Source organism: Camellia sinensis, chromosome 11 (assembly GCF_055761805.1).
Source record: "Camellia sinensis isolate YWXY chromosome 11, ASM5576180v1, whole genome shotgun sequence".
Lineage (NCBI taxonomy): Eukaryota > Viridiplantae > Streptophyta > Magnoliopsida > Ericales > Theaceae > Camellia > Camellia sinensis.
In genome coordinates, this window is record NC_138971.1 from 172,961,726 (window position 1) to 172,981,054 (window position 19,329).

Sequence of the window (19,329 nt, forward strand, 5' to 3'; positions counted from 1 at the left end):
GCTTGAAGGTGCAATCTGGAATTTCCAGATTTTGCACTCTCGCTCGAGCGGGGAAAGTGACGCTCGAGCGTGGAATCCGAGCATCCAGTATCTCTGCACTATTTTACAGTCCGCTCAAGCGGAGGATTGGGAGCTCGAGCAGGCGTCGAGCGTCCGTCGAGCGGAGATTTCACTCATCCAGTACTTTTGCAGTACGCTTGAGCGGGGGATTTGCCGCTCGAGCGTGTACCTTTGTTGCATATCCGCTCGAGCGGGGAAACCTGCGCTCGAGCGGGACTCTATTTTTCTGAAAATCCTGAAACTGTTTTCTGATTACATCTTTGCATCCTCATCCTATCTTAGGCATTCTTAGGCCTAGTTTAAGGCATCTTGTTGAGGATATAGATGTAGAACACACCGAGGCATATTAGGGGTTAAGTTATTATCTTTCCCAACTATGTAGCTTAGTGTGTGTTCAATCTGTTAACTGTACTGTTATGCTAATGGATGTACCACATATGACTGTACTGACTGAATGACTGCAATACTGATTAAATGAACCGTTTTCATCACTGTAAGGACATTCATTCTTAACCCCTTTACGCATTGTGTTATTCACTGGGCTTTAGCTCACTGCTCATATATATATATGTAGGTGTACAGGCACCAGACCGCAGCTAGAAGCGTCGGGGTAAACTCCAGTTTTGTCGAGCCAACCTATGTGCCTCAATGCGAGGTTCCGAGCCTGTCACGTTACGGCTTAGGGGTGTTTTAATTTCCCCGTCTGTCTCTGTATCTGTTTTACATAACTGTATAGACTGTTACTGTACTGTTTAATAGGGATTAGGTCCCTGACTGAATGATTGTATATATATGTACATACTGTTTTGTCTGACTGTATATATATTTGAATGAAAAGCCTTTTTGCATACAGATGATCACAGCTCATTGGACATTGTTTATTTACTGTATTGACTTCCGCCAGCCCCTGTACTCTGTATTACTGTATTACTGTTAAGCAGGCCTTCGGTAATCTCGGATTACTGGCCGGTTACGGTGCTAAACCCATAGGGGCTGGTTTGGGTCGTGACAGGCTTAAAACAAGATTTTGCCATAATAAAGTGGGCTTAAAACACACATTTGATGAATTGTTCCAATTCAAACAACAAAGCCTTCATCCACAGGCATTCATACAGTTTAGCATTTAAGCACATAGCCTCATAGCAAGCATGCGGAATATGGCAATATGGGAATCACACTCATGCAAGTATGCTAAAGCACAAAACTCACTGAGTACACCGAGCCAAAACAGAAAACTAGTTAGAAAAAATACATGATTGTAACTATACAAGATGTTTAATACAACACATTCAAAGAATGTAATTAATAGGCTCAGCTACTAATATGGCATACGAATCAATTTGATAACATGCGATTTAAGCATGTATTCAAAGAAGATATTGAAATTGCAATGCAGTTTGCATGATGTGCGGAGCCTCAATGCATGTACTACGAGATGAATGGATGCAAGCATGCGGTATGCTAATCGAAACATGTCCCTAATCTAACCATCAAAAGCGATTAAATAAAAAGGAGAAAGACGTGGGGTTGGAAGACATACACACACGCACGCATACTTATTACGACATTACGCCCTCACGATGAAGGATCCGAATGAATAAACTAACTAGCTATGCTAATTAAGCTAACCATTACAAGACAAAACTACTTAACTAACTATTTGTATGCTGATTATTACAACAATTGAAACAAATTAATTAACTTATTCTAAACTAATTAAAATATTACAAAACGGAATTGAAGAATTAGTTACATTAACTAATTAAGTACAACACTTAAATTAACTGGCTATTTGAAGCTAACTAAAGCAACTAAATGGCCTCGAAGGCGAGTGACGCATGCATGCTTGGTTGGTTTCCTCCCGAAAATCCACCGCCTTGCCATTACAGCCTCTGTTTGCACATTTTTTATCACCAACAATGCTGCCAACTTCCAGAATGCTTCTGCTTCAACTCAGGAGCACACTTGTGCAATTTTTCATTAATGGCCGGTCTGCTGCTACTGGTGGTCGGCCGGCCACTGCTGATGGCCGGTCGGCTACCCTTGCCCTGAACTTCATTTTTTACTGCAACAGAGAGAAAACAGAGGCAAAGCAGTATATTCTCAAGGAGTGTATGTACTGCTACCCACCTTATCATCACACAAGCTTAAGGGAGTGTAGCTCTTGGTCCTCAAACCATTAACCAAGCATTTTCCATACATGATGGCTAAGGAACCAAGCTTGTACAAGCTTAATGAATGCATAAACAAGATTAAAACAACCACCACCCTATCATGCATGATCAAGGGTGACAGTGACCAAGGAAAGTGGCACATTTCATCACTTCGAGTATGAAATGTCCCATTTTTCTCGTGTTCGAATTAACGTCTGATCTGAACACATACAATGCAACACAAAAGATACTTTATCTTACCTCTTTTACTTGTTCATTTTTGTTTACTCATTTTAGCTTACCAATCTATTCTTTAATTGATTAAGTCCAAGGTGAGTGTTCTCTAATGGAAAGAGAGTTTAAACCACAAGTGCCTTGAGCATAAAAGAGACCTCATGCCGTTGATAATGAACTCCCGAAGGTATTAAACCATTAAGCATGAATGTCTCAATTTCACACCTAAGCCCACAAGGGGTTCAAAGCCACTTTCAAAACAAATGAAAGGTGAAGAATAGAGGGAGGTTGCAGAGGTGTTAAGTGCTAGAATGGAGTGCAAAACAACACTAAATCATGCCATTAACTCAAAAGAAAGATGATCAAGGCATTGAAACAACAAACTAGTGAAGTAAATTGCACTACAACCATACCATACAAGGCTCAAAGAACCTAACCAGCCCAAAACAAAGCTAAAGCAAGTCAAAACAGTAGCAAAAACATGCTGAGATCAAGTTACAAAATGCTAGAAAAACATGCTCACATGTTAAACTATCTAAGCATGCAAACAAGACACAATGAGGGGAGGATAACCCCTCCAATTTTGGACTTCAAAAGAAGGTTTTTACCACTAAAAAACCTCTGAATTTCAGTGGTTAAAAGGCCCAAAAATTTTGATTTAAAGGTGATGAAAGATGGCACAAAAGCTTAACAAGCAAAGAGACAAGAAGAGTGGACCACCCCCCTGACTCCAAAAGGCCTTAAACCACCATTTTTAAATCATAAAAACAGAGTTTTTTGGAGTTCAAAACTAGCTCAAAAACAGTGTAAAAAGATTGCAAAACAAGTATGGAAATTAAGCTTAAGTGAGGTAGGTGCAATACCTTTGAAGCAAAATGCAACTCAGCCACAAACTCAAGCTCAAATCCCCTTTCAAGGCTAAAAAAAAACTCCAAGGGACCTCAGCTCAAAGGTGAGAGTGTTTGGTTAACGATTGATGTGCAAAAATGTAGAGAAACCAAGCAAGTGTATGCAAAATAACAAGAGAGAGAGAGAGAGAGAGAGAGAGAGAGAGAGAGAGAAAGAGAAGTCTAAAGAAAGAGAGAGATTTTTTATCCAAAATTTCTAACGCTCAAAAATGGGGAAGGACACGCTCTATATATAGAAAAACAAGGTTTGAGCTTGAATTCATCCTACCATACACGTGTATGGAGATGCAGTTCAGTGAGCAACAGCTGACACCGCTGGCAAACAAATATCTGAAAAAGGAGAAAATTGGTCGTCAGCCACCACTGGTAGCCGACCGGCCACCAATGTGGCCGACCGACCACCAACATAGCCGACCGGCCGCCACTTATGGCTGACAAGTCATGGCCGATAGGCTGTGGGGCTGGTCGATAGGCCACCCTCTCCTCTAGACTTGAAATAACAACTCTTGGTCCACAGCCAAGCACAAAGTAAATAAAGTTCAAAGGCACCAAAGACAAGGCGCTCGGCCAAGAACTTCGGGCGCTCAAGACGAACACGAGCATACAAAATCATCGAGTGTTCAAACGATGACGTCTAAGTCTGGAGGACAGTAAAAAATGGGGTGTCTACAAGTTGTGTCGGGCCTTGGGTGTTTATTTGTAACTTTGGGGATTATTTTACCTTGGTGATATTCTGTTATTTCTACTGTTTTATTTCTCTTTATTGGCTAATTGATTAGACCCTCTCCAGTCTTAGGTTAAGTGCTGGTATATGATTGATAAGAAAGTAGGGGAAAAGTAATGAGGAAATTACTATGATCTATTTTTTCTTGATTTATCTCTTTCATTAGATTGTCATTGTAGTTTTAGTCTATGTAAATTGGTAGAGAAAATTGAAATCAATCCGAATATATGAATTACAGTAAATTGAAATCAATCTGAATATATTGAAATCAGTCCTGTTAAACAAAAAATCAAATATTTGAAATTAGATCCTAGATTCTAACGCTAATAACAATATTAACAAAACTCACTGAATATAGCTTAAACTTTATTATCATCTTATTTAAGCTAGATTAATTACCTAAATTGCGGTTACTTCAATTGTTTTCTTTTTTCAACGCTCTATCCATATTTTACTCGTGGTGTTGTTTTGCTTGCGTTTTGTGTGTTTGGTTACAGGGCATCCATGGATGACCATAGACTGAGATTCACACTGGCTTTTTTGTAAAGCGTGTGGTATAAGTAAAATTGTTACAAATTGTTTATTAATATCTTTATACATCGTGCCTTTAGGCACCTACATACACTAGATATTTAAATTCACCATAAATCAAATTTTTAAACTCATCCTATAAACATTTAAACTCATAATTAATTGCACCGTGCCTTTAGGCACGGGCATACACTAGTAATTTTATATTTCAAATTGCATAACAGTTATAAAAAATAATAATAATAATTAAAAAAAAAAACACCAACAATCAAATTACACAAAGAAACAGACCCTATGCTAGCACATGACCCTTGAGGAAAAAGAAACCATCAGAGATTACTTTACTTTAGCCTTTTAGCCAAAAAAAAAAAAAAAGCAACCAAACTCAACACATACAGCAGTAACAACCAGCAAGAAACCCAACATATTGCCACCATGTCTCCAAAGCAAACTACAGATACAAAACCAAAAACCAAAAATCTATAGTTGAAAAGTTTGAATGGCTTTGAATTTATTGGTAACACTTATTCAAAGTCAGATTGTATGCCTTGAATCCAAAAAAACTAGGGGAAAAAAAAAACCCTAACCATGCTGAAAAAAGACCTAACCAATTGGGCGTCTTTAAAATGTTCTTTAGATGATGAGATCCAAATGAGAGAAAAGAACTAAGAGGGTCTCAATCTTTATAAGAAATAACAATAACCCATAAGACTTTTCAAGTTTCTCGACTGAAAGAGCAGTCACAGAACTCGTAGATAGATACAGTTGTAGAAGATGTGAAAATTGACAAACCTAGATTCAGTTAAGAAATTGAGAGAGAGAAGTAGGGAAAGTCAGATACAAAGCAAAAAGGGAACAAACCTATAAGGGCAGATTGAAGCATCGATGGTCTCGCACAGCAGCAACAAACAGCCGAAACCTGATAATGAACAAACATATATATGGGTGTGCGATTGTGAGGGGAAGAGACATACCAATTGTGCGAGAAGGCTGTGCAAGAGTGAAAATTGTGGAGAGTGATGAGAGGGTTTACTTATCTTGGGGAAAACAAGAAGGGAATTTTGAGAGGGACACTTTACACAGCCTTCGTCTTCGTTGTTTTTCTTTAGGGATGGAAGGGAACAACAATTTGTAGAGGCATATCACCAAAAACATTAAAAAGCAAAAAAAAAAAAACAATTTTTACATATATTTTTTGAAAAAATTAAAATTAATTTTAGAAAAATAAAAATAAAAAATATATTTTAAAAATTATTTATGACCTCCAAAAAGATAAAATTATACAAAAATAATAAGTATTTTTTTTTATTTTTTCACCAAATTATTTTTTAATTTTTTAGAAAAAAAATTCGGAAACAATTTTCTAAAAATAAAACCAAACATATTGAAATTGGTAATCTAACCATATTCTTTGGAAAAGTTTAGATTATCTCAAATTAGCCATCTCAATTTAAGAGTGTGTTTGGGCTGAATGGGTTCATTTTGTGATCTAATTTAATAATCACTTTAATTTTAAAATTCAATAACTAGAATATTTAAAACTCTTCGAAAAGTTATAATAAAAACACAAATTACGAAATCACCTCGTTTGACTAGCAAAATTTTTATCGACAAATAGTGTTGTCGTCACTAAATGTTTAACTCTTTGCCCACGCCAACTTGTCGTCACCAAAAGTAAGCACACTAATAGCAACGCTTATTGTGTTGCCAAAAAATAAGCCTTGTAGTTAAATTTTTTGAAATTTTGGTGCCAACCAATAATTTTGGTGTTTAATGAATATTATGTTTTTTAGCGATGATAGTAAATTGCGTCGGTAAATGTCTACTTTTGCCAACAAAATTTATCACTGTGCCGCTAAAAATATACTTTTGGCTATGAAAAATTGACGTCATCGTCAAAAATAGTTGCCAAAAGTATAATTTCTTGTAGTGATTGTACGTCTTGTAAGTCATTGCTAATTATGAAAAATAAGAAATTTTCATTTGAAAAAAAAACAGTAAATTAGGATGGTAGCCTTTGTACTTTGATATGTATGTCATTTTAGTCCATGTAATTGTAATTGGCTAGATTTTGACCTTAAATTTATAATTTTGTCTTAATTTGATTCAATTGGTTATAACTCTTAACATTTTTTTTTATGAAAAATATGCACATAAGTATCATGTGCTATGTTTTTAAGGATAAAATTATAAATTTATCAAACTCAATAAATTAACCTCAACTAATTTAGTGATAATTTTTCTTAAAATACACTAACAATATTATCTGTTGGGCCTAATTGATGCAAAATTTAAAATTAAGAGTCAAAATTGAATCAATTAAAAGTGCAAGAACTAAAATGACAAAGGAATAAAATACAGGGACTCTCAATATAATTTGCCTAAAAAAAATATCTAAGATTGAAGATATAAAGAACGTAATGACCCACTTAGGGTTCGTTTAGAATGTGGGTTGGTTTTTGATTTTTTTGATTTTTTAACTTTTTTGGCCTAGGTTAAAAGGCCTCGTTTGTGATGGGGTTTTTTTAACTTTTTAACTTTTGTGAGAGAAAATATGAAACAATTATGATTTGGATGTGACATTTTATTTTATTAATTTTTTAGTTTATTTTATTATTTTATAATTATTTTAATCCAAGATTAAGATGCCAAACGAAGACTTAATCAGGACAAAAGATTATGATGATCGAAATTCACCATTAAAATGACAATCATAGCTCTCGTCTCTGAATCATTTGTAAAACAATAATTATGCCCTTTATGTTGTACTAATTATAGCCTCTCACATCTCGTTTTAAAAGGTCAAATAAAACCAAAAATAAATGTAAAAAATTTATTGGCAAATTACATCCGTAGTCTTAATAATTAACCTCGATATTAATTTGATCTTTATAATTTTACTATTACATTTTTCACATTGTATTAATTTAATTTAATTAATAACATTTTTATAAAAATTATACTAAAATCACAGTAATGCTACAGACCCCCAGCTGGGGTGACTCCCAGTGACCCCCAGTGCCACGTGTCGGCCTGGGAGTGGCTGGAAACTCAAAAAAAAAAAAATTATTATTTTTTTGGACCAATGGGAAGGGACCCCAGTACCCCCACTGGGGGTCCAAAGCTTTATTCCTAAAATCAAGAGATAAAATAATCTTTTCACTCACTTCAAAGTGATTGAGAGTTGATGCTAATTTGAAATAGATTATTTTCTTTTGAATGAATTATTTTGTCAATGATTTTTGTCTAATTTCTTAACAAATTTATTGATTGAATTGAATTGACACAGAGTGTAAAATTAAAAGATAAAATCGGAAAAAATTAAAATTACAAAAATTAAATTAACGTAAAATACAAATTACAAGAATCAAGAGTATAATTTATCCAAAATTTAAAGTGAAGTGCTAAATATAATTATTCTGTTATACATAATGTGAAAATGATACTCAACAAAATGATCGTAAGTTTCATTATTTTCTCAATAGTGTGAACTCTAGGCCATGCCCCTCCCAACTTAAAATAATAATGATAAATAAATAATTCATATAGTTTTAAGTATTTATACAAAAATTATCTTTTGTTTTTCAAAATTTGTATCACTTTATTTTAGCCTTTTAAAATTTAAATAATTTCACTTTGACTGTATTTACACAATTTTTGAGACAACCGGCACACGTCAATTATTGTGGGGAATCAAATAAATCTATATAAATAAATAAATAAATAAAAATCGATAAAATGCATCTAGTTATATATATTATTTATTTATTTCTCATGAAAAGATAGCCTACCAACTCCTATGTTTGTTTGGATACATGACTCATTTATATAAATTTTGAAATTAATGGGCCATCATATAATTTGGCATTTGATTAATGAGTTTAACTGTTTTTTATCAAATTCAAAGCCTAAAGTCCTCAATTCTATCATTCTATGTCCCCACCAGAGTAAAGACTAAAGCAAGCAATTATCCGAAAAACAGATCCCTAGGTAAAATTACAAAAGTTTCATCTTTTTTGTGGGTGGGTAAAAAGTGCCATCTTTTGCTATGTGGAATTCCACTAATATTAAGAACACCAAATGAGTTACCGAATGTGAAATGTGTATTGTTACAATATTTGTGAATTATTCTATAATTCGTTTTATATTCTTAATATTTGGTGGGGGGATTCAGTCCATTATAAATTAAGAAATCGGTATCAATTGTGGCATTGTTGTGTCACAAATCAAATGGATTGGATGTACATTGTAGAGTTCATTACTTTATATTAGTGTTAAGAGAGACAAGATAAAACAATAAAGATTTATTTTATTTTTTTCCTCTTTAATTATTATTGAATATTATTTTATCACCCTTAATTTTAAAACCATACATCTAGATTCATTAATTATCAAGAAAGTGGGTTTGTGCGATTTTTAAATGTTGACGAATCTAAATACTTGATTTTAAAATTAAAGAAGTAATGTGATATTATAAGGTAAAATACAATCAACCCAAATAACAATTAGTAATTAGTGTGTGACATATCTTGTGCCTCATAAGCAGTAAATAACTTTTACTACAAACCATTACAGAATTGGTGTTAATTATTTTTATTGTAATTAATTAATAAAGAACCCATGACAAAGAAATGTACCTATATTTTTAGAAAAGAGAAAAATAAAATAAAGAACATCACATTTCACTTAACATAAATTGTTATTCTTAGCCTTCCTTTGGGAAGAAAAAGCTCACAAAAAATAAAATAGACTTTTTAGACTAATAAGACAAAATATCACATTCAACTCATAATCATTACATTTTTTCTCTCACAAAAATCAAAAAAATCAAAAAAATTCATCTTAAACGAGACTTTTTAACCCCAAACCAAAACAAATCAAAAAGTTAATCCACTTCCCAAACAAATCCTAATCCATCTGGAAGACGATACTTTATGCATTGTTGAAATGTGATAGGAGTATTATTAGTGATACATTTTTATATGTATGTGCAGTTATGGATGCAAATTATTAGAGATGGGGAGATTTTTATTATCATAATGTTGACAAGAATTGTAGCTGGTGGCCTATAAAAATTTTGTGTTTGAATAATCCCAACTACCAATAAGATCGCACCTTTATAGCTTTACATATATCTGGACTTTTTATATGCAAGTGCCATTGTGCCAAAAGTAAAGTCATAGAAGTACCTATCAAATATAAATAAATAATTATACACACCATGAGTGCATACAGGCCCACCTATCAGTAAAGTTAGGTTCACTCAACACATGACCACCACACCATTGAGCCAAAGATAGTGGGGATTCCATCAATGTTCTTAAGAAAGAATTTTTTTTTTTTTTTTTTTTTTTTTTTTTGAAGTAGACAGAATTTAATTAAAAATTATATTTAATTTTATAATTAAATTATGTGTATATAGAAGAAGTGTTTTAAAAAATACCCTGAAGCCAAATTGGTATAGCAAAGTGTGTTGGGATATACCTCCTTATTGGAGTGTGGGACCCAATTGATTTATTAAAAGAGTTTCAATTTGGCTTGATTTATATATAATATATTTTTATATATTATATTTAAGGAGACCCAATCTAATTTGGTAACAATTAAGGTTTGATTACAAAACCCTAGATTCATAATATATATATATATATTGATATTAGTTTTGTTCTGCCGAAGAGACAGAGGAGTGCTATCTATATTGATTTGTTTTTTGGTGACTTTGCTGGGTAAATTCCATTGTTCCATTGTTGACCGTTGGTCAATGCTTTGGGCTAATCAATCAATTTGGTGGCATTTGTGTTCAAGCTTCGAAAAAATACTCTGTTCGTGATTGGTTTGAATTCGGCTGGTTTGATAGATTTGATTTCGGTCTATTATTTTGGGTCTTCTTCAACTCTGGTTCAGAAGATTTTGGTTCTTCTATTTGGTGAGGTCTTTCCTCTTTGTTTATTTGTGATTATTTGGAATTCACCTAAGGGTGGTTTTGTGAGACCATTAGTGTCTCGTTTGTAATCGTTTGGAACTTATTTGGTTGATAGTGGAATCGGATTTCGATCCCGTGGACGTACCTCACATTGAGGGAACCACGTAAAATTCTTGTGTTGCCTTTGATTTAATTTTTTCGCATTAGTTTTTATTCCCATTGATTGATTTACTTGTGGGGAATCACATCGATTTTCCCTAACAACTGGTATCAGAGCTTACGGTCTATTTGGGTTTAATTATTTGTGTAAATCAATGGAGGGGAATGTGGGTCGTATGTCTAGCTTCAATGGAAGCAATTGGGTAACTTGGAAAACTAAAATGGAGGACCTATTATTTTGTAAAGATTTATATGGACCCATTGAGGGTGATTCTGGCAAACCCGAGAGTATAAAAGATGATGAATGGAATAGGCTTAATCGAAAAGCCGTTGGTGTTATCCGTCAATGGATTGATGACAGTGTGTTTCATCATGTTGCTACTGAAACTTCAGCACATGATTTATGGAAAAAATTAGAGGGTCTTTATGATAGGAAATCAGCCACAAATAAAGCTTTTCTGTTTCGTAAGTTGGTTAATTTAAAATATAAAGAAGGCAGCCCTATTCCGGAACATCTGAATGAAATAAAGAGTATTGTTAACCAACTTGCTTCTATGAAAATTGTTTTTGATGATGAGTTGCAGGCTTTGATGCTACTTAGTTCTTTGCCCGAAAGTTGGGAGACTTTGGTTGTGACCGTCAGTAATTCGGCGCCCGATGGAGTTGTCACAATGGGCCAAGTCACTAGTAGCCTGTTGAATGAAGAAACTAGAAGAAAATCAGCGGGTTCCTCTCATTCAGAAGCATTTGTTGTGAGAGGCCGAAGCAAATCAAGGGGGAGGAGTAAGACTCCTCATGGTCGTGATCAAAGCCGTGACAAATCAAAAGATGGTTCTTTTTCAAAGAAAGACGTTGAGTGTTATTATTGCCATGAGAAAGGGCACATGAAGCGAGAATGCCGAAAGCTCAAGAATAAGGAGAAAAGGCGTGACAAAAGTGTGGACAAGAAGCAAGAAGACACAACGGCAGTTACTACCAATGCTGATCTCATGGTCGTTTGTGAAGATGATTGTATCAATTTTGTGGGCCAAGAGAGCAATTGGGTGATTGATTCTGGTGCTTCTTTTCATGTGACTTCTCGAGTTGATTTCTTCACTACCTACACTGCAGGAGATTATGGTTCTGTTCGAATGGGTAATGAAGGTTTGTCCAAGATTATCGGCATGGGTGATGTTTGCTTGGAAACAAATCTGGGCTGCAAGTTGTTGCTTAAAGATGTGAGGCATGTTCCCGACATTCGCCTCAATTTGATCTCTACCGGGAAGCTAGATGATGAAGGCTACAACAACAAATTTGGTGATGGAATATGGAAGCTCACAAAGGGTTCCTTGGTGGTGGCTAAGTGTAAGAAGACTCATACACTTTATTCGATGCAAGGAAAAATTTGTAAAGGTATTGTCAATGCACTTCAAGATGATACTTCTACCGAATTGTGGCACAAGCGGCTTGGCCATATGAGTGAAAAGGGGCTGCAAGTATTGTTCAAGAAAGAGCTTCTACCCGGTTTGAAAGGTACACATCTTAAAACTTGTGTTCATTGTTTGGCGGGTAAACAACATAGAGTTTCTTTTCATAAAAATGTTGCTTCTAGAAAAGAAAATATTTTGGAGTTGATTCACTCGGATGTTTGTGGTCCTTTAAAAGTTAGAACACATAGTGGTGCACTTTATTTTGTTACTTTCATTGATGATTATTCAAGGAAAGTTTGGGCTTTTCTACTAAAAACTAAAGATCAAGTTCTAGAAGTATTTAAGCATTTTCAGGCCATGGTTGAAAGAGAAACAGGGCAGAAATTGAAGTGCATCCGATCAGACAATGGTGGTGAATACATTGGGCCATTTGATGAGTATTGTCGTAGCCAAGGTATTCGGCACCAAAAGACAGTTAAGAAGACTCCTCAACAAAATGGAGTTGCCGAGAGGATGAACCGCACAATTGTGGAAAGAACAAGGTGTTTGCTTTCACAAGCTAAATTGCCAAGATCCTTTTGGGGTGAGGCGTTGAAGACAGCGGTTGACGTGATCAATTTGTCTCCTTCCTATCCTTTGAATGGTGATGTTCCAGAAAGAGTTTGGACCGGTAAAGATGTGTCTTATGAGCACTTGAGAGTGTTTGGTTGCCGAGCCTTTGTTCACATTCCAAAAGATGAAAGGTCCAAGCTTGATAGCAAGTCAAAACAATGTATTTTTCTTGGCTATGGGCGTGATGAATTTGGTTATAGATTGTGGGATCCGGTCGATAAGAAAGTCATTCGAAGCCGTGATGTTGTGTTTCTTGAAGACCAAACAATTGAAGACTTTGGCAAAGGTGATCAACCGGAGCCAAAAGCTAGTGATCTCATTGACATGGATTTATCTCCTTCATCTTCAGTTGATGATGAAAACGGGGGAGATGTGCAGCCACCTATTGAAGATGTAGAGGATGATGCTAATTCTAATGAAGTTGAGTCAGAAATTGAGGAAGAGCATCCAACTCAAGAACTACCACCACAACTTGAGTTGAGGAAATCTACAAGGGACCGACAACCTTCAAGAAAGTATCCTCCCAATGAATTTGTGTTGATTTCTGATCAAGGGGAGCCGGAGAGCTACCAAGAAGCAATTGAGCATGCAAAGAAAGGTGATTGGAAAAAGGCCATGGAAGAGGAGATGAATTCCTTAGTTGAAAATCACACTTATGATTTAGTGAAGTTGCCTAAAGGGAGGAAAATTCTGAAAAATAAGTGGGTCTTCAAATTGAAGAATGATGGCAAGAATCTGAGGTACAAGGCACGTCTTGTCGTGAAAGGCTTTGGGCAAAAGAAATGTATTGATTTTGATGAAATTTTCTCACCGGTTGTAAAGATGTCTTCTATTCGGGTTGTACTTGGCATGGCTGCAAGTATGAATCTTGAAGTTGAGCAACTTGATGTGAAGACCGCATTTCTGCATGGTGATCTTGAAGAAGAAATTTACATGGAGCAACCGGAAGGCTTTGTGGAAAAAGGGAAAGAGAAATTTGTTTGCAAATTGAAGAAAAGTTTGTATGGTCTCAAGCAAGCCCCGCGGCAATGGTACAAAAAATTTGACTCTTTCATGATGAATAATGGTTTTTCTAAAACCACTTCGGACCATTGTGTGTTTGTGAAAAATTTCCCAGATGGTAAATTTATTATTCTTTTGCTTTATGTTGATGACATGCTAATTGTGGGTCAAGATTCTACCATGATAAACAGGTTGAAATTGGAGTTGAGCAAGTCTTTTGCTATGAAAGATTTGGGACCAGCAAAGCAAATTCTTGGTATGAAAATTGTTCGTGATCGCAAAGAGGGGCTGATTTGGTTGTCTCAAGAAAGCTACATTGAGAAAGTTCTTGAGAGGTTCAATATGGATAAAGCGAAGCCGGTTGGTTGTCCACTTGCTGGTCATTTCAAGCTTAGTTCGAATCAATGTCCTACAAGTGAGAAAGACAAGGAAGAGATGCAGAAAGTTCCTTATGCTTCAGCAGTTGGTTCTTTGATGTACGCCATGGTTTGTACAAGGCCGGATATTGCTCACGCCGTTGGTGTGGTGAGTCGTTTTCTCTCTAATCCGGGTAAAGAACATTGGGCAGCGGTAAAATGGATTCTAAGGTATCTTCGAGGGACTTCGAAGGTATGTTTGTGTTTTGGGGATGGTAAACCGATGCTTGATGGGTTCACAGATTCTGACATGGCTGGTGATGTTGATTCTAGGAAATCTACTTCGGGGTATTTGATGACTTTTGCAGGGGGAGCTGTGGCATGGCAGTCTAAATTACAAAAATGTGTTGCTCTCTCAACTACCGAAGCTGAATTTATTGCTATTACGGAAGCTTGCAAAGAAGAGTTATGGTTAAAGAAATTTTTGCAAGAATTGGGTTTGAAGCAAGAAAAGTATGTGCTTTATTGTGATAGTCAAAGTGCTATTCACTTGAGTAAAAATTCTACTTTTCATTCGAGATCGAAACACATTGATGTGAGATACCATTGGATTCGTGATGTGTTAGATTCGAAATTGTTACAACTCGAAAAGGTTCACACAGATGATAATATTTCAGATATGCTGACAAAGACTTTGTCGAGGGACAAACATTTAAAGTGTCGAACTTTGGCGGGTATGGTTGATATCTCCACCTAAGTCGGTAGGGGGAGAATTGTTGGGATATACCTCCTTATTGGAGTGTGGGACCCAATTGATTTATTAAAAGAGTTTCAATTTGGCTTGGTTTATATATAATATATTTTTATATATTATATTTAAGGAGACCCAATCTAATTTGGTAACAATTAAGGTTTGATTACAAAACCCTAGATTCATAATATATATATATATATATTGATATTAGTTTTGTTCTGCCGAAGAGACAGAGGAGTGCTATCTATATTGATTTGTTTTTTGGTGACTTTGCTGGGTAAATTCCATTGTTCCATTGTTGACCGTTGGTCAATGCTTTGGGCTAATCAATCAATTTGGTGGCATTTGTGTTCAAGCTTCGAAAAAATACTCTGTTCGTGATTGGTTTGAATTCGGCTGGTTTGATAGATTTGATTTCGGTCTATTATTTTGGGTCTTCTTCAACTCTGGTTCAGAAGATTTTGGTTCTTCTATTTGGTGAGGTCTTTCCTCTTTGTTTATTTGTGATTATTTGGAATTCACCTAAGGGTGGTTTTGTGAGACCATTAGTGTCTCGTTTGTAATCGTTTGGAACTTATTTGGTTGATAGTGGAATCGGATTTCGATCCCGTGGACGTACCTCACATTGAGGGAACCACGTAAAATTCTTGTGTTGCCTTTGATTTAATTTTTCCGCATTAGTTTTTATTCCCATTGATTGATTTACTTGTGGGGAATCACATCGATTTTCCCTAACAAAGTGTTAATTGGATAAGTTTATTAAAATCCATGTCAAAGTTAATATTAACCTCAGAAGTCAGTGAAATAAAAAATTTAATGATATATGTAAGTGAGAATTTTATCATATTTTGTTATGCAAGTTTAATATTGACTTGATTGGATGTGTTGGTGACATTGATATGTAGTTTGAGAATTCACTTTAAGTTGAGAAGAGATTTATTTATATGAAAAAATGAAAATTTTCATCATGTGAAATTTATTAAGAACTTTGATAACGATGATGCTATTGGTATTCTATATGATAATATTTAAGATGAATTTAAAAAACGACACAAAACATGTCTAAGCATCTTTTGAGTTGTAGTCTAAAAAGATAAATTTGTAAAGTAAGTTGTTTAGTTGAATCATAACAGACAATAGTTAAAGTATCGAAGATTGGATTGCGCGACTACCAAATATGTAATAGAAGAAAAAATTATGTGAAAAATGAAAGTTAGGATGCTTTTCATGAGTAAAATCATTTTGTATAATCAGTATAAAACCTCGTTGGGATAAGGTCCATCTCTTAGGATCATATGAAAAAAAAAACAACAATGATTCATCCCACTAAAAATATCACCACTAATAGCACTAATGCATTAAAAAAGTAAAAAAAAATAAAAAAAATACAACTCCAAGACCAAAACATCACATCATTAATGGCGAGACCCACTGCCACCTAATTAGTGAGAGCACTAATTAGTGCTCCCAAGCATTTTTCAAAAAAAAATTGTCTTCAAAATCTTTATTTTATTTTTATTTTTTTTTTTGGAAAAATTGCTACAGAGGGCCTTGTGGACTATTGATGGTCAATAATGTGTAAAGCTGAGGATAAAAATGAAAAAAAGAAAAGAAGAAATGTTCAAAAAATAATGTGTAAAGCTGGGTGAAACACGTGTTGTTGCTACAATGCTAGCAGTCTTAGAAAGTGTGTAGCAAACGTAGTTGAATGGTAGGGCTTGAACTGAGCTTTCATGTGTCTCCCTTTTCAATTATTTGTTGGAGCTTTTTTATTTATTTATTGGATAAATTACGAATGTATTTTTTGAGATTTATTTTAAATATAGATTATTTTATGTAATTTAAAAAATTATAAATATCATTTTGTTAGAAATTTTACTTTATAGAATTAATTAAAAGAATAAAATTTATAATTACTCTCTTATATAATAATAAAATTATCTAAATTATTATTTAAAATATATTTCTAATATCATTAGAAACTGTTAATTGACTTGATAATTTATTAATAAAATAAACGATTTGTTATGAAATTAGAAATCTCATGTGGTGGAATTAGTGGTGCAAATAAACCGAACTATTCATGAAAAAACTCGGCTCGGCTTGGCTCGTTAAAGGTTCGGCTCGGCTCATTTATATTTATTTAAATTATATAATAAATATATTATTTATATATTAAATAATATATAAATATATATAAATAATATTTTTTATTTAAATAATATTAAAAAAAAATTATCGAGCCGAACTCGAATTTTGTTAATATTAATGAGCTGAGTCGAGTTCGAACCCAATTTCTTATCGAGCCGAACTCGAGCCCAATAAACAAGCTCAATAAGTAAACAAGCCGAGCTCAAGTTCAACAAAGCTTGGCTCGGCTCGTTTGCCGTCCTTGGTGAAATATAATTTTTAGAATTACAAGAGTAATTCGTATTTTAATTAAATCTCATGAAATATATTTATAATTTACCCTTTTTTATTTATATTTATTTTTGTCTGAATTTTAATTTGCAAACCATTTTTCAAGGAAAAATAAATAAATAAATAAATAAATAAATCAAGATGATTTGCAACATAAATAACTTATTATTATTGAGCAGTGCCAAAATTGACATATATTACACAAACTTAAAAATAAAAACTCAGAAACTGCATCAAACATTTCGAACAGATTCTCCCTCCCACCTCCCTAAAAAAAAAAAATTATATATATATATATATAAGCAGTTCAAATAAATTATACAAAACACTTCCTTAATTATTTTCTCAATTCATGAGATAATAACATTATTATAAACCAAAACCCATAAAAAAAAAAAAAAACTCACTCTAATAACATTCGTACAATTTCAAATCCATCACAACTCGAAAATAGTCAGCACCTTCAACCTCATCGGTAATAAACGTGGCGATCCCTCTAGCCATGAAGAAATCACCTGTACCTCCGACCACCGAAAGATCCCTAGTAGGCTCATCCATCATATCAGCACCCATGATATTCAAAGTACCTTTGTACTGAGTAGAATTGAAAACCAAAGAATAAGCAAACCATGCATTGAAAGTGGTCTTCATGTCATAAAAATAGAGGCCCTGAGCTCTAGCAACCGGAGGAGAACGTAAAGACTTGTCGGTGGTCATGGGATCATCGAACACCACCGTCTTGCCAAACTTGAAGGGACCGAGCCCGGTCCCATTAGGGTTGGCAATGATGGAGGCGGTGGCGTTGGCGGTGTTGTCGCCTTTGAACATGGTGTCGTGGTAGTAGAGGACTATGCGTTTGCATGGCTTTTTTGTGGAGGTGGGTCTTGAGTGAACTAGGAGAGATGAGGAGATGAGGAGAAGGAAGAAGAGAGTGAGAGATTTTTGTGAAACCATTTTGTTTGGTGGTTTTTTTGTGTGTTTTGGGTTATGGGTTGTGGTGGAATTGAGCTGATTTCTCCTCATATTTATAGAGCAATTTTTACAGTGTTTGGAAGGTGATTTTGGATAGTGAGAATGATGTGTTATTGTTGTTTTTTCAAGAGGAGAATGATTTGTCTACATAAATTAATGGCATTTTTCAAAGCAAGAAAACAATGATGATTATTTATTTATTTTTTATTATTATTATTATTTTTAATCTCAAGAATTTGCTTAGTGGTCAAGGCTTGGAGTTCGGAGGTGTGCGCTCTCTAAACTTCTTAAATTCAAAACTTTAGTCTCTTAAGTAAATAATTTTTTGAGGTCAATTTATACAGAACTTTACCTTGGTTTTAATTGGGATTTTCCTAAGTGGGAGACGAGATTGGTCTCCATTAGTCAGTCCAATGGGCCACGTGTTGAGTTTTAAAAAAAAAAATGATGATTAGTTTTTTTTTTTTAATAAACAATAGAAAGTTACTGTGAAGATTATTAAAAAAAAAAATTAATCATTGTGAGAGTAATCCATATCTGGCCAACTTTACATTTACATCACACACTTACTTTTTAGAGTAAATTTTCATGGTGGATAAAAAAAAATTATTTTTTACTAGAAATGAAGGATCCAGCAAAAGTCCTATCATTTTGTACAAAAATTTTGTTTAAAAATAATTTACAAACATAATTTTTATTAGAAAAAAACTTAATGAGAATGATCTGCCAACATTCTTAAAATTATAAGATACAATGGTGACATTTTATTTTACAAACATAATTTTTATGATCACTGTTACAATTTTTTTTTCTCTCTCTCTCTTTCTCTCTCTCTAAAAACCTCCTCTCCAGGCCTCTTCTTAGGTCGGCTGGCCTAGCTCTTTCCAGCGTTCGTTTGTTAGTGTTTCCCTCCAATAAACTTGATTCTCCCATTTCTCCCACCTAGGTGTGTTTTGTGTTGCTACGGTTGGTTTGTTTTGGTGACTCGGGGCCGCTATAGCTGATTCATCAGGGGACGTCTAGGATCTTCATTCGTGTGCTCTTTTGCGAGTAGGAGCTTGAGGGGTGAACTCTGGTTCAGGTTGGTGGAGAAGTTTCGATGCTTTGTTTG

At 34.4% G+C, this 19,329-nt stretch overlaps 1 protein-coding gene across 1 annotated transcript; it reads right to left on the reverse strand.

Annotated features, from left to right (window-relative positions):
- Nucleotides 1-17,391: 17,391 nt before the first annotated feature.
- Nucleotides 17,392-18,363, reverse strand: LOC114316424 (dirigent protein 5). The gene has a single exon (XM_028263082.2). It carries the CDS (start codon nucleotides 18,267-18,269, stop codon nucleotides 17,655-17,657), a length of 615 nt encoding a protein of 204 aa, XP_028118883.2. The 5' UTR covers nucleotides 18,270-18,363; the 3' UTR covers nucleotides 17,392-17,654.
- Between the last annotated feature and the right edge of the window lie 966 nt (nucleotides 18,364-19,329).